This window comes from Gorilla gorilla, chromosome 9 (assembly GCF_029281585.2).
Source record: "Gorilla gorilla gorilla isolate KB3781 chromosome 9, NHGRI_mGorGor1-v2.1_pri, whole genome shotgun sequence".
Classification (NCBI taxonomy): domain Eukaryota; kingdom Metazoa; phylum Chordata; class Mammalia; order Primates; family Hominidae; genus Gorilla; species Gorilla gorilla.
In genome coordinates this window covers 63,073,318-63,088,166 of record NC_073233.2, presented here as the reverse complement: position 1 = coordinate 63,088,166, position 14,849 = coordinate 63,073,318, and the positions used below count along the sequence as shown (strand labels likewise).

Here is a 14,849-nt window from a genome sequence, read left to right as displayed (position 1 = left end):
TTTTTCACTGGCATTCTTATAAATTATGAAGGCAAAGAATGGCTCTTGAAAAATATTTTATACAAAGTAATGGAAAGGTTAAAGTTAAAGGATACTTCCAATCCCAAGGACTCACTTGCTTCTCTAGTGATGGATGTAAGTAACTTCATTTAATCATTCCACAATGTATGGATATATCCAAACATTATATTGTACCCCATAAACATAGACAATTTTTTTTTGTTAATTAAAAATTTTAAAATAAAAAAAGTTTAGTTCATGTTCTTCAGAAGGGCATTTGTATGTAGGTATATTGTATAAGTGCAGTCTTCTATATATAAAAATACATAAAATATATTAATATGCTTGAAATTTTAATCTGTTTGCATGGGTGGGCATTATCTAATGACAGTATTTATGAATTAAATTGCTTAATATTATTTCATTTTATAGTTGCATTACAATTCTTTTAATCAATGCATTTTTACTTGACATTATGTTGTTTATAATATCCCACCTTACACATAATGTTGCAATGAACAACTCTTTACAGACATCTTTACTTACTGATTTGAATATTTCAGTTGGAGAAATTCCTAGAAATGTCATCACAAAGACAAAAAATTTATATGCTTCACATTGATAGATTCTATAATGTTACTCTCGAAATCTTATACTAGATTTTATCACCATTAATATTATATTAAAGAGTTATCTTCTGCATAGCCTTACTCACACTAAATATTATCAATCTTGGTTATATTCACCAAATAATAAAATGAAAAATAATATGTTGTTTTCATTTGCATTCATCCAATTATTCAATCATAGAATTTAATTGATGATATAAACAATAAACATATTTTTGGTCTCCAAATAAAGCTAAATTAAAATCAGTGTAATATCTATATATAGATACATCATTTATACACAGATATTCAGATTGAACTTACTGATAATTAATACATTAGTTAGCACTTGCTACCTACCAAACATTTTGCTAATATTTTATAGCTGTTTACATGTTTAGTCTTCATATCTGACTATGATATGACACATTTTTTTTTTTTTTTTGAGGCGGAGTCTCGCTCTGTCGCCCAGGCTGGAGTGCAGTGGCGCGATCTCGGCTTACTGCAAGCTCCACCTCCCGGGTTCATGCCATTCTCCTGCCTCAGCCTCCCGAGTAGCTGGGACTACAGGCGCCCGCCACCACGCCCGGCTAATTTTTAGTATTTTTAGTAGAGACGGGGTTTCACCGTGTTAGCCAGGATGGTCTCGATCTCCTGACATCGTGATCCACCCGCCTCGGCCTCCCAAAGTGCTGGGATTACAGGCGTGAGCCACCGCGCCCGGCCTATGATGTGACACATTTTATGGCTTCAAAAAAGCAAAATAATTAATTTGCTCACAGCAATACAGTTTGGAAGTGATAGTCAGTTGAATCCAGGAAACTCACCTTATAGCTCGTATGTCTATCTTGTGTCTGAATTCCTTATGGGGGCTAAATAATTTCTTCAGTAAAATCTTGAATGGTAAAAAGGTGGCAGTGGTGTGTTCAGTGAGTGACTCTGGGTCATCATTTTTAACTAGCAATCTGTGACCTTGTGTTCCTTGGAAGATATCTACCCTAAACATATGCACCATTATTAATTTTCTTAATTCACTTTTCTTTCCTTGAGAGATGAGTGGAGGGAGAATTACCTTCACAGCACTTTTCTAGGATGAAAATTACTATAACACTGTAGATTAAAATGTTGATGTTTTCTTGGAATGCTTCCAGAGGAAGAGGGCTTAGTCCCTAAACAAGCTTTCTTGATTTCACCATCCCATTCCCAAGCAAATCACCAGCATCATCCTCAGAACGAACATCACGTCTGTGGGCAGGGCTGCTCACAAATAAATGTGCATGGTTTTATATTGATAAATACATTTTTACAACGCAATTCATCTTTTCATTAAAAAGGAAAACCTGAATTTGAATTATTAACTAATTCAAATAGACACAACATAATTTCTTTCTTAAAACTGATTAGTAGAAAAATAAAGATTAAATGAAGCTGGAACAAGAGGAAAGCAGAAATGCATATACAATATATATACACAGAGAGAGAGTCAAATGAAAGAAGAGAAACAGAAGATCTCTCTGAAAACCATACTAGGCATACCAGCTATTCCTGTTCCTCCTTTTCCTAAGAGCACATCTCTAGAATATTAATACACTATTTTATTTTCTAACCTTAATTATCTGGATAGAGGCCAAAAGGTAGATACTTAATTTTGATAGCTTGTCAAAAAGATTAAAGCAAATCAAGCTAGAAATTGTTGATAAAGTCTCTCCATTCTGAGATCTGAATTTGCATATACAAATAAAACAAGGAAATTAATGGACATTTTAAGCATGATATGATAGTGCATGCAATTAGGTGATTCAATTATTTTAACAGTTTCAAAATAGTAGCTCAAATTAATAGGAACATGTTTAATGCTCGAATAAAAATTTAAGGCCATCACCAAGGTTCATTTGGTGTTTGGTGTCATCTCTGTGACTCCCAAAAGCCAGTTACCTGATGATCCCGCTAAGTAGAAGGAAGAGATTATGCAAGTAAATTTTCTTAAGATCATGTCAGTGGGACCGAAAGTCTGGCTCCATCCAGTACGTACTCACGTGAACTTTCTTCTACAGAAGAGCTAGGAATCACAACACATTAGAGTGTCAAAGTAAGTAAGGACCGCCCAAAAAATAAATCATCTCATCATTTAATGGAAAGTTGATAGGGCTAGAGTTTCTAGTGATTTTAAAGAAATATTTAAGGAGCCAGGATGGCCAAATAGGAACAGCTCCAGTCTACAGATCCCAGCCTGAGCGACGCAGAAGATGGGTGATTTCTGCATTTCCATCTGAGGTACCGGGTTCATCTCACTAGGGAGTGCCAGACAGTGGGCCCAAGTCAGTGGGTCCGTGCACCATGCACGAGTCGAAGCAGGGTGAGGCATTGCCTCACTTGGGAAGTGCGCAAGGGATCAGGGAGTTCCCTTTCCTAATCAAAGAAAGAGGTGATGGACGGCACCTGGAAAATCGGGTCACTCCCACCTGAATACTGCGCTTTTTCGACAGGCTTAAAAAACGGCCACCACGAGATTATATCCCGCACCTGGCTCAGAGGGTCCTACGCCCAAGGAGTCTCACTGATTGCTAGCACAGCAGTCTGAGATCAAACTGCATGGCAGCAGCGAGGCTGGGGGAGGGGTGCCCGCCATTGCCTAGCCTTGCTTAGGTAAACAAAGCATCCGGGAAGCTCGAACGTGGTGAAGCCCACCACAGCTCAAGGAGGCCTGCGTGCCTCTGTAAGCTCCACCTCTGGGGGCAGGGCACAGACAAACAAAAAGACAGCAGTAACCTCTGCAGACTTAAATGTCCCTGTCTGACAGCTTTGAAGAGAGCAGTGGTTCTCCTAGTATGCAGCTGGAGATCTGAGAATGGGCAGACTGCCTCCTCAAGTGGGTCTCTGACCCCTGACCCCCAAGCAGCCTAACTGGGAGGCACCCCCCAGCAGGGGCACACTGACACCTCACACGGCAGGGTACTCCAACAGACCTGCAGCTGAGGGTCCTGTCTGTTAGAAGGAAAACTAACAAACAGAAAAGACATCCACATCAAAAACCCATCTGTACATCACCATCATCAAAGACCAAAAGTAGATAAAACCACAAAGATGGGGAAAAAACAGAACGGAAAAACTGGAAACTCTAAAAAGCAGAGCACCTCTCCTCCTCCAAAGGAATGCAGTTCCTCACCAGTAACGGAACAAAGCTGGATGGAGAATGACTTTGACGAGCTGAGAGAAGAAGGCTTCAGACGATCAAATTACTCTGAGCTACGTGAGGACATTCAAACCAAAGGCAAAGAAGTTGAAAACTTTGAAAAAAATTTAGAAGAATGTATAACTAGAATAACCAATACAGAGAAGTGCTTAAAGGAGCTGATGGAGATGAAAATCAAGGCTCGAGAACTACGTGAAGAATGCAGAAGCCTCAGGAGCCGATGAGATCAACTGGAAGAAAGGTTATCAGCAATGGAAGATGAAATGAATGAAATGAAGCGAGAAGAGAAGTTTAGAGAAAAAAGAATAAAAAGAAATGAGCAAAGCCTCCAAGAAATATGGGACTATGTGAAAAGACCAAATCTATGTCTGATTGGTGTACTTGAAAGTGATGGGGAGAATGGAAGCAAGTTGGAAAACACTCTGCAGGATATCCAGGAGAACTTCCCCAATCTAGCAAGGCAGGCCAATGTTCAGATTCAGGAAATACAGAGAACGCCACAAAGATACTCCTCGAGAAGAGCAACTCCAAGACACATAATTGTCAGATTCATCAAAGTTGAAATGAAGGAAAAAAATGTTAAGAGCAGCCAGAGAGAAAGGTCGGGTTACCCTCAAAGGGAAGCCCATCAGACTAACAGTGGATCTCTCAGCAGAAACTCTACAAGCCAGAAGAGAGTGGGGGCCAATATTCAACATTCTTAAAGAAAAGAATTTTCAACCCAGAATTTCATATCCAGCCAAACTAAGCTTCATAAGTGAAGGAGAAATAAAATACTTTACACACAAGCAAATGCTCAGAGATTTTGTCACCACCAGGCCTGCCCTAAAAGAGCTCCTGAAGGAAGCACTAAACATGGAAAGGAACAACCGGTACCAGCCGCTGCAAAATCATGCCAAAATGTAAAGACCATCGAGACTAGGAAGAAACTGCATCAACTAATGAGCAAAATCACCAGCTAACATCATAATGACAGGATCAAACTCACACATAACACTATTAACTTTAAATGTAAATGGAATAAATGCTCCAATTAAAAGACACAGACTGGCAAATTGGATAAAGAGTCAAGACCCATCAGTGTGCTGTATTCAGGAAACCCATCTCACGTGCAGAGACAGACATAGGCTCAAAATAAAAGGATGGAGGAAGATCTACCAAGCAAATGGAAAACAGAAAAAGGCAGGGGTTGCAATCCTAGTCTCTGATAAAACAGACTTTAAACCAACAAAGATCAAAAGAGACAAAGAAGGCCATTACATAATGGTAAAGGGATCAATTCAACAAGAAGAGCTAACTATCCTAAATATATATGCACCCAATACAGGAGCACCCTGATTCACAAAGCAAGTCCTGAGTGACCTACAAAGAGACTTAGACTCCCATACATTAATAATGGGAGACTTTAACACCCCACTGTCAATATTAGACAGATCAACGAGACAGAAAGTCAACAAGGATACCCAGGAAATGAACTCTGCACCAAGCGGACCTAATAGACATCTACAGAACTCTCCACCCCAAATCAACAGAATATACATTTTTTTCAGCACCACACCACACCTATTCCAAAATTGACCACATACTTGGAAGTAAAGCTCTCCTCAGCAAATGGAAAAGAACAGAAATTATAACAAACTATCTCTCAGACCACAGTGCAGTCAAACTAGAAATCAGGATTAAGAATCTCACTCAAAACTACTAAACTACATGGAAACTGAACAACCTGCTCCTGAATGACTACTATGTACATAACAAAATGAAGGCAGAAATAAAGATGTTCTTTGAAACCAACGAGAACAAAGACACAACATACCACAATCTCTGGGACGCATTCAAAGCAGTGTGTAGAGGGAAATTTATAGCACTAAATGCCCACAAGAGGAAGCAGGAAAGATCCAAAATTGACACCCTAACATCACAATTAAAAGAACTAGAAAAGCAAGAGCAAACACATTCAAAAGCTAGCAGAAGGCAAGAAATAACTAAAATCAGAGCAGAACTGAAGGAAATAGAGACACAAAAAAACCCTTCAAAAATTAATGAATCCAGGAGCTGGTTTTTTGAAAGGATCAACAAAATTGATAGACCGCTAGCAAGACTAATAAAGAAAAAAAGAGAGAAGAATCAAATAGATGCAATAAAAAATGATAAAGGGGATATCACCACCAATCCCACAGAAATACAAACTACCATCAGAGAATACTACAAACACCTCTACGCAAATAAACTAGAAAATCTAGAAGAAATGGATAAATTCCTTGACACATACACTCTCCCAAGACTAAACCAGGAAGAAGTTGAATCTCTAAATAGACCAATAACAGGATCTGAAATTGTGGCAATAATCAATATCTTACCAACCAAAAAGAGTCCAGGACCAGATGGATTCACAGCCGAATTCTACCAGAGGTACAAGGAGGAGCTGATACCATTCCTTCTGAAACTATTCCAATCAACAGAAAAAGAGGGAATCCTCCCTAACTCATTCTATGAGGCCAGCATCATTCTGATACCAAAGCCTGGCAGAGACACAACAAAAAAAGAGAATTTTAGACCAATATCCTTGATGAACATTGATGCAAAAATCCTCAATAAAATACTGGCAAAATGAATCCAGCAGCACATCAAAAAGCTTATCCACCATGATCAAGTGGGCTTCATCCCTGGGATGCAAGGCTGGTTCAATATATGCAAATCAATAAATGTAATCCAGCATATAAACAGAGCCAAAGACAAAAACCACATGATTATCTCAATAGATGCAGAAAACACCTTTGACAAAATTCAACAACCCTTCATGCTAAAAACTCTCAATAAATTAGGTATTGATGGGACGTATTTCAAAATTATAAGAGCTATGTATGACAAACCCACAGCCAATATCATACTGAATGGGCAAAAACTGGAAGCATTCCCTTTGAAAACTGGCACAGGACAGGGATGCCCTCTCTCACCACTGCTATTCAACATAGTGTTGGAAGTTCTGGCCAGGGCAATTAGGCAGGAGAAGGAAATAAAGGGTATTCAATTAGGAAAAGAGGAAGTCAAATTGTTCCTCTTTGCAGATGACATAATTGTATATCTAGAAAACCCCATTGTCTCAGCCCAAAATCTCCTTAAGCCGATAAGCAACTTCAGCAAAGTGTCAAGATACAAAATCAATGTGCAAAAATCACAAGCATTCCTATACACCAACAACAGACAAACAGAGAGCCAACTCAAGAGTGAACTCCCATTCACAATTGCTTCAAAGAGAATAAAATACCTAGGAATCCAACTTACAAGGGATGTGAAGGACCTCTTCAAGGAGAACTACAAACCACTGCTCAAGGAAATAAAAGAGGATACAAACAAATGGAAGAACATTCCATGCTCATGGGTAGGAAGAATCAATATCATGAAAATGGCCATACTGCCCAAGGTAATTTACAGATTCAATGCCATCCCCATCATGCTACCAATGCCTTTCTTCACACAATTGGAAAAAACTACTTTAAAGTTCATATGGAGCCAAAAAAGAGACCACATCGCCAAGTCAATCCTAAGCCAAAAGAACAAAGCTGGAGGCATCACACTACCTGACTTCAAACTATGCTACAAGGCTACAGTAACCAAAACAGCATGGTACTGGTACCAAAACAGAGATATAGATCAATGGAACAGAACAGAGCCCTCAGAAATAACGCTGCATATCTACAACTATCTGATCTTTGACAAACCTGAGAAAAACGAGCAATGGGGAAAGGATTCCCTATTTAATAAATGGTGCTGGGAAAACTGGCTAGCCATATGTAGAAAGCTGAAACTGAATCCCTTCCTTACACTTTATACAAAAATCAATTCAAGATGGATTAAAGACATAAACATTAGACCTAAAACCATAAAAACCCTAGAAGAAAACCTAGGCATTACCATTCAGGACATAGGCATGGGCAAGGACTTCATGTATAAAACACCAAAAGCAATGGCAACAAAAGACAAAATGGACAAATGGGATCTGATTAAACTAAAGAGCTTCTGCACAGCAAAAGAAACTACCATTAGAGTGAACAGGCAACCTACAAAATGGGAGAAAATTTTCGCAACCTACTCATGTGACAAAGGGCTAATATCCAGAATCTACAATGAACTCAAACAAATTGACAAGAAAAAAACAAACAACCCCATCAAAAAGTGGACAAAGGACATGAACAGACACTTCTCAGAAGCAGACATTTATGCAGCCGAAAAACACATGAAAAAATGCTCATCATCACTGGCCATCAGAGAAATGCAAATCAAAACCACAATGAGACACCATCTCACACCAGTTAGAATGGCAATCATTAAAAAGTCAGGAAACAACAGGTGCTGGAGAGGATGTGGAGAAATAGGAACACTTTCACACTGTTGGTGGGACTGTAAACTAGTTCAACCATTGTGGAAGTCAGTGTGGCGATTCCTCAGGGATCTAGAACTAGAAATACCATTTGACCCAGCCATCCCATTACTGGGTATATACCCAAAGGACTATAAATCATGCTGCTGTAAAGACACATGCACACGTATGTTTATTGCAGCACTATTCACAATAGCCAAGACTTGGAACCAATACAAATGTCCACAATGATAGACTGGATTAAGAAAATGTGTCACATATACACCATGGAATACTATGCAGCCATAAAAAATGATGAGTTCATGTCCTTTGTAGGGACATGGATGAAATTGGAAATCATCATTCTCAGTAAACTATTGCAAGAACAAAAAACCAAATACCACATATTCTCACTCATAGGTGGGAATTGAACAATGAGATCACATGGACACAGGAAGGGGAACATCACACTCTGGGGACTGTTGTGGGGTAGGGGGGAGGGGGGAGGGATAGCATTGGGAGATATACCTAATGCTAGATGACGAGTTAGTGGGTGCAGTGCACCAGCATGGCACATGTGTTCTTATGTAATTAACCTGCACAATGTGCACATGTACCCTAAAACTTAAAGTATGATAATAAAAAAAAGAAAAAAAAGAAAGAAATATTTAAAATTGTTGTTTTAAGTGTCCAAGAACTTAAATGATAAACAACTCTTGTGGTTGGCAGAGAAGCTTAAATTTTATCTAAATAGGAAAAGTTACCAACAAAGGTAGCCAGCTAAGCTGTCTACAAAATCATTCATGGGACTATGCTTGCCATTTGGCTGCACTTTGAGCTTATTTTTAAACAGCGTCCAATCCACATTTCAGAAGAAACATTATTAATAAGATGTCCACCTTTGGATACTGGGCCTGGGCTACAAGAGGGCAGAGTGCCACTTTCAAATAGCACAGAATTCCACAATGTGCGTAGTTGCCTCATTCCAACTGTTTCACTTTGAGGCTGTGTCGCTACTGACTGAGACGCTAATCACAGTACATTCGCCCCTGCAGTGATTGAGTTTTTTCCGTGTGGGAGCTTCACTGGAGCCAAGCCAAGCTGATGCTTCACAAGCACAAAACTAGATCACGGTATTCCCCATTCAATGATTTGCTCCTCAGCTACGTTCTGTCTTTCAGTAACAGAATGGCCACACAGTTACCCTTCTGCCTGACAATACAGATGAAGAAACGCAAGTGTTACTTCTCTAGGCCACCTAGCAAGTATCAGGACAGAATTTTTTAATACCTAGTCTGATACTCTCTTCATGTTTTCAGACTTTTCTTGAAATTGTGTTACATCTAACTGCAGGACAGCTGCCATTATTAAGAATTTAAAAATGAATCTCAGCCAGAAAAAAAAATGGACTAAATTCCTTCTCACTCCATAACAGTTAGTATTCTTAAATAATATGGCTTTAATTTTTAAAATATTTGGATTTGTAGCCTTCATTCTTTTTGTTTTTCTTTTCTGAGGCAGAGTCCCACTCTGTCACCCAGGCTGAAGCACAGTGGCAGGATCATGGCTCACTGGAGCCTCGACCTCCTGAAGCTCAAGCGATCCTCCTGCCTCAGCCTTCAGAGTAGCTGGGACTACAGGCAGGCACCACCATGCCCGGCTAATTTTTGTGTTTTTAGTAGAGACAGGGTTTTACCGTGTTGCCAGTCTGGTTTAAAACTCTTGGGTTCAAGTGATCTACTCACCTTGGCCTCCCAAAGTGCTGGAATTACACATGTAAGCCCCACCATGTCTGGCCTATGGCCTTCATTCTTTTTCAACCTTCAATAGTAATAAAATTATTATTCTACATTTGCAATATATTTCACAGGTTACAACTGGTTCACTAACATATTTGACTGAATACCCTAGAAGTATCCTGTGAAGGGAGAGTCTTCTCAATTTAACTGGATCTGAGCTCACAGGTGATGGGCCGACCTCTGCACTTGAATTATCTTTTCAGTGCACCAAAGTTACTCTGTGTTCTTACCTAACCATGTAGACATGGATAAAAGTAATGATCTTCAACTTTTTTTTCTTCCTTATTTTCCTTCTGAGGAGGCTTTTTAGATGTTTTTTTCTCCTAATGACCCTGCCTCTGAAATTTTAACACCACAGATATACTATCTACCAATTTATGTATTTTATTTTGTCAGTATTAGTCCATTCTCACACTACTGTGAAGAAATACCTGAGACTGGGTAATTTATAAAGAAAAGAGACTTACTTGTCTCACAGTTCTGAAGGCTGTGCAGGAAGCATAGCAGCTTCTGCTTCTGGGGGAGGGGGGCAGTCTCAGGAGCTTCCAATCATGGCAGGAGGCAAAGTATGTAAAAAACCTAACAATACGTATGCTTCATAGTTGGTCTTAACAATAGTAAGCTCACTACCCTTACCTAAATAATGCATAGTATTTTTACTGAATTGAATGTTTAGATTAAACCAAAGCATCCTTATACGTGAGAACCAAATATTATTTTTCTGTTTAATTTATAGGGGGAAATGTACATACTTGTTTTTAGATCATTTTATTTTTAAGCACCGGAAATAATCAGATTGAAGTTGGTCCTCATGAGAGACTCTCGATTATGGGTGCAAAGGGATATCTTAACATTCTTCAAAATTCTTTACAAAACCAGCAGGACTTCATCCACTGAGAATGCCAGGTTTATTTACATTTCTTCTTTTAGTTTTATACCTTCCAAGTTTGTTGTTGACAATTTATAATTTGTGTCTCACTAATCTTCTCACCCCACCACTGAGCACTTGGTGTAGCCCCTAAGACACAATCATTGGCCCTAGTTTCCATCTTCAAACCTTTCTTTTTGTGTTAGAATATAAATAACATTTTCTCAACACTTTTCCAATCCCTATCCCTGGCTTACACTCAGCCACTATCTAACAATCATGATACAAAGTGAACCACAAATTATTTCATCTAGATTCTGTTGAAATATTTAAATCTCACCAGCAATTGCAAATTTAATTATTTTTATTAGATTAAGTGCTTATTATATCATCTTTTGGGCCTACATTTTATGAAAAAAAGTTTTATTTCTTATGAATTTTAAACATTCATGCATAAGCTAAAATACACAGTCATCCCCCCACCCAAAAGAACAGAAATTCCATGCTCTGGCATTACTGTGTGCTCACATTATGGAAGAAATAGGTCAAGATGACCAGTGAGCTTGAGAAAGATAACATTTGTGAAAAGTAACTGTGTTACAGTCAGAGAAACTTTGATTCATGAAAGGTTTTACAGTAACATAGAATGATCTGGTATTTTCCATGCATAAATAGGAACATTACTGATGAAATATATTTCAGTAGTAATATATACTACATGTGATAAAAGGCTACAACAAATTTGGCATCATCTTTCTTGAAGGACAAAGTGAAACATATAAATTTCTTATCTATGGACATAAACTTACCATGAACAACTGTTTTATTTGAAGTATGACTGAGATTTGGAAGACCTAGATTCAAATTTTGTTGCTGAAACTCAGATGTGTGATCTGAAACAAGCAAATTTGTGTACCTGTCCTAGCTTTAATTTGCTTCTCTATAAAATGGGGGCAGTAATCTTGAAACTGGCAATTTAGTGTATGGTTTAAGTCACTTAACTAAAGTGAATGCATTTGATAAATAATAAGACATGCATTTAATATAAATATATATAGCATATTTAATGAGCAATAACTTTGGAAACTTAGCATATGACTTTTGTTGAGAATAAATAAAAGAATGTTTAATCTTGCTGCTTCAAATTGCTTCTCAAATCTTGGTGAGGAAAACAAAACAAAGTCCTTTATATTCAAGAAAAACTGTGAGCTATGAGGAGATTTAAGAAAGTCAGAGCAAGTTAAGTGCAATCTCAGCTTATTTTTCACAGCGAGGAAAACAATTTTAAGATAGGTTATTAATTATGTCTTTCTTTTTTGTGGGCATCTCTTTGCTTTCAGTAGATTGATGATGAGAAAGAGAGAGAGAAGAAAGAAGCAGGAAGGAAGGGGAGGGGAGGGGAGGGGAGAAGAGGGGAGGGGAGGAGAGGGAAAGGGAAGGGAAGGGAGAGGAAAGAAAGAAGGAAAGAAAGGAAAGAAAGGGAGGAAGGAAGAAAAGAAGGGAGGGAGAGAGAGAGACGAAGAGAGAGGGAGGGAGGGAAAGGAAGAAAGACAGAAAGACAAAAAAGAAAGAGAGAGAGAAAGAAAGAAGAAAGAGAGAGCCAAAGAAAAAGAAAGAAAGACAGAAAGAAAAAGAAAGAAAGAAAAAATAAGAAAAGAGAGGAAGAAGGGAAAAAACAAGAGAAAGAAAGAAGAAAGAAAGGGATAACATTTTATCATGTAGATTACTATAGTACTAAATCCATTATTAGACATTTAAATTGTTTCCAAGTTGAAACCAATAAAAATGCTGTGGTTAAAATCTTAAAAAAAAAAGAAAAAGAAGAAAGAAAGAAGAAGAAAGAAAAGAAAGAAAGAAGAAAGAAAGAGAAAGAAGAAAGAAAGAAAAAGAAAGAAAAGAAAAGAAAGGAAGAAAGGAAGGCAGAAAAGAAAGAAAGAAAAAGAAAGAAAGAAAAAGAAAGAAAGAAAGAGAAAAAGAGAAAGAAAGAAGGAAAGAGAAAGAAAAGAAAGAAAGAGAGAGAGAAAGGGAGGGAAGGAACAAATGAACAAAGGAAGTAAATCACCAGTGGTTCTTTCGCTCAATTGTCACCCTCCATCTACACATGTCTAAGGATTTCTAGCCTCTTTTTTGCTTTACCATGAGCCAAGCAAAATTTTAAAAGTTCTGAGATCAAGATTCTACTCAAAAGTCAATTTCACGTATGTAACATATGTGTGAAGAATTTAGCAAAGTAACAGTGAGACTAGAAAAAAACATACTCTAGAATTATCAAGCTAGGGATTTATGGTTGTTCTTTCCATTGCATATCCAGAATCAATGCACATGAACATAAAATGTTGGTAAAGTATGTTAAAAGCTATCAAAATACCTAGCAAAAAGACCTAGCCAATACTAAGTACTCAAAAAATGTTAGTTTCTGGGGACCTTTTTAAATAGTTTGCTTGTTTGTTTAGTTTTTGTCAATGACCTGTAAAATTTGTAAATTCTCTTGCACAATTTACCGCAGATATAATCCTCCATGTTTATATATATCATCACTTTCTTGCCATTATGCACAAACTGTTACTCTTTTCCTCAACAAACTCCTCACGGCATTTTTTACCTCTGTGTTTCTCACAGTGTAAATTATAGGATTTAACATGGGAGTGAGGATTGCAAAGAACACAGTCACCAACTTGTCCACAAAGTAGGTGACCACAGGACGCATGTAGGTGAATATGCAAGGCAGAAAAAAGAGTACAACGACAGTAAAGTGGGAGCCACAGGTGGAGAGGGCTTTGCGCTGTCCTTCAGAGCTATAGGATTTCAGGGAGCTCAGGATGACTATGTAGGAGATGAGGAGCAGGGAAAAGATGAGCAAGCACATGGCTCCACTGTTGGCTGCCACCACCATCCCAAGTCTGTAGGTGTCTCTGCAGGCAAGTTTCAACAATGGGAAGAGATCACACATAAAGTGGTCAATGACATTGGGACCACAGAAGGGCAAGTCGGTCACGAAAAGAATCTGCGCAGTGGCATGCAGGATGCCTCCAATCCAGGCTATCACCACCAGAAGGTGGCAGATCCCTTGTCGCATAATGGTTGTGTAGTGCAGGGGCTTGCAGATGGCCACGTAGCGGTCATAGGCCATGACAATAAGGAGGATGATCTCTGAGCCTCCCAGCAAGTGCTCCACAAAGAGCTGAGTCAGGCAGCCAGCCAAGGAAATAGTTCTCCTCTGGTAGAGCAGGTCAATGATCATTTTGGGGGTTGTGACAGAGGTGTAGGAGGCATCTATAAAGGATAAGTAAGTGAGAAAGAAGTACATGGGTGATGAAAGTGTGGGGCTACAGGAGATGGTGATGACAATGAACAGATTGGCCAGCACGGTAAATAGAAAAATAAATAAAAATACAATAAAGAGTATTTTCTGCAAGTGTGGATTCTGTGTGAGCCCCCAGAGAATGAATTCAGTCACATTGTTGGGAGGCATGAGGTGATCCATTCAGAGAGTAATACCTTCCAGGTATTAGGGTCTGAACTACCTACAAGAGATAGATAAAGAAAGATTATTATTAATCGTTAAAGGATTACAGTCTGAATTTCACAGTATAGAGATAGGGTAGTTAACTGTGGAGCATGTCTTTGGCTTCCCTCACCCCATTAATTAGTTAAATTATTCATTTCCACTTCCTCCATGATGCTTTCAGTCTCTTCACGTAAATACATCTAGTATTATCACCTGTAAAACATATATAAGGCAACAGTTTCTGTGTAATTTGCTGAGAACATACTTGACTGTATACATGAGATCTGGATTCTTCCTCTTGTTCCGACTCCATTTGACTTTGCTAAGTTACTACAGTGTCCCATGCTTTTGAGCCTTCCTCTACATCTGTGAGTTTACAAACTGTAGTTGTGAGATTGATTTTGTAAACTATAAAGTGCTGTACACAGGTAAGGATTATTCTCTCTTCCCACAGAATTTACATTTGAACCCACAGCTCTAACTGGGAGAAAGACATGGTCAAGAAATATCGAT

The 14,849-nt window shown here is 38.4% G+C and overlaps 1 protein-coding gene across 1 annotated transcript; it reads right to left on the bottom strand.

Annotated features, from left to right (window-relative positions):
• Positions 1-13,376: 13,376 nt before the first annotated feature.
• LOC101128643 (olfactory receptor 4C3D-like) lies at positions 13,377-14,312 on the bottom strand. The gene has a single exon (XM_004051097.2). It carries the CDS (start codon positions 14,310-14,312, stop codon positions 13,377-13,379), a length of 936 nt encoding a protein of 311 aa, XP_004051145.2.
• Positions 14,313-14,849: the final 537 nt, after the last annotated feature.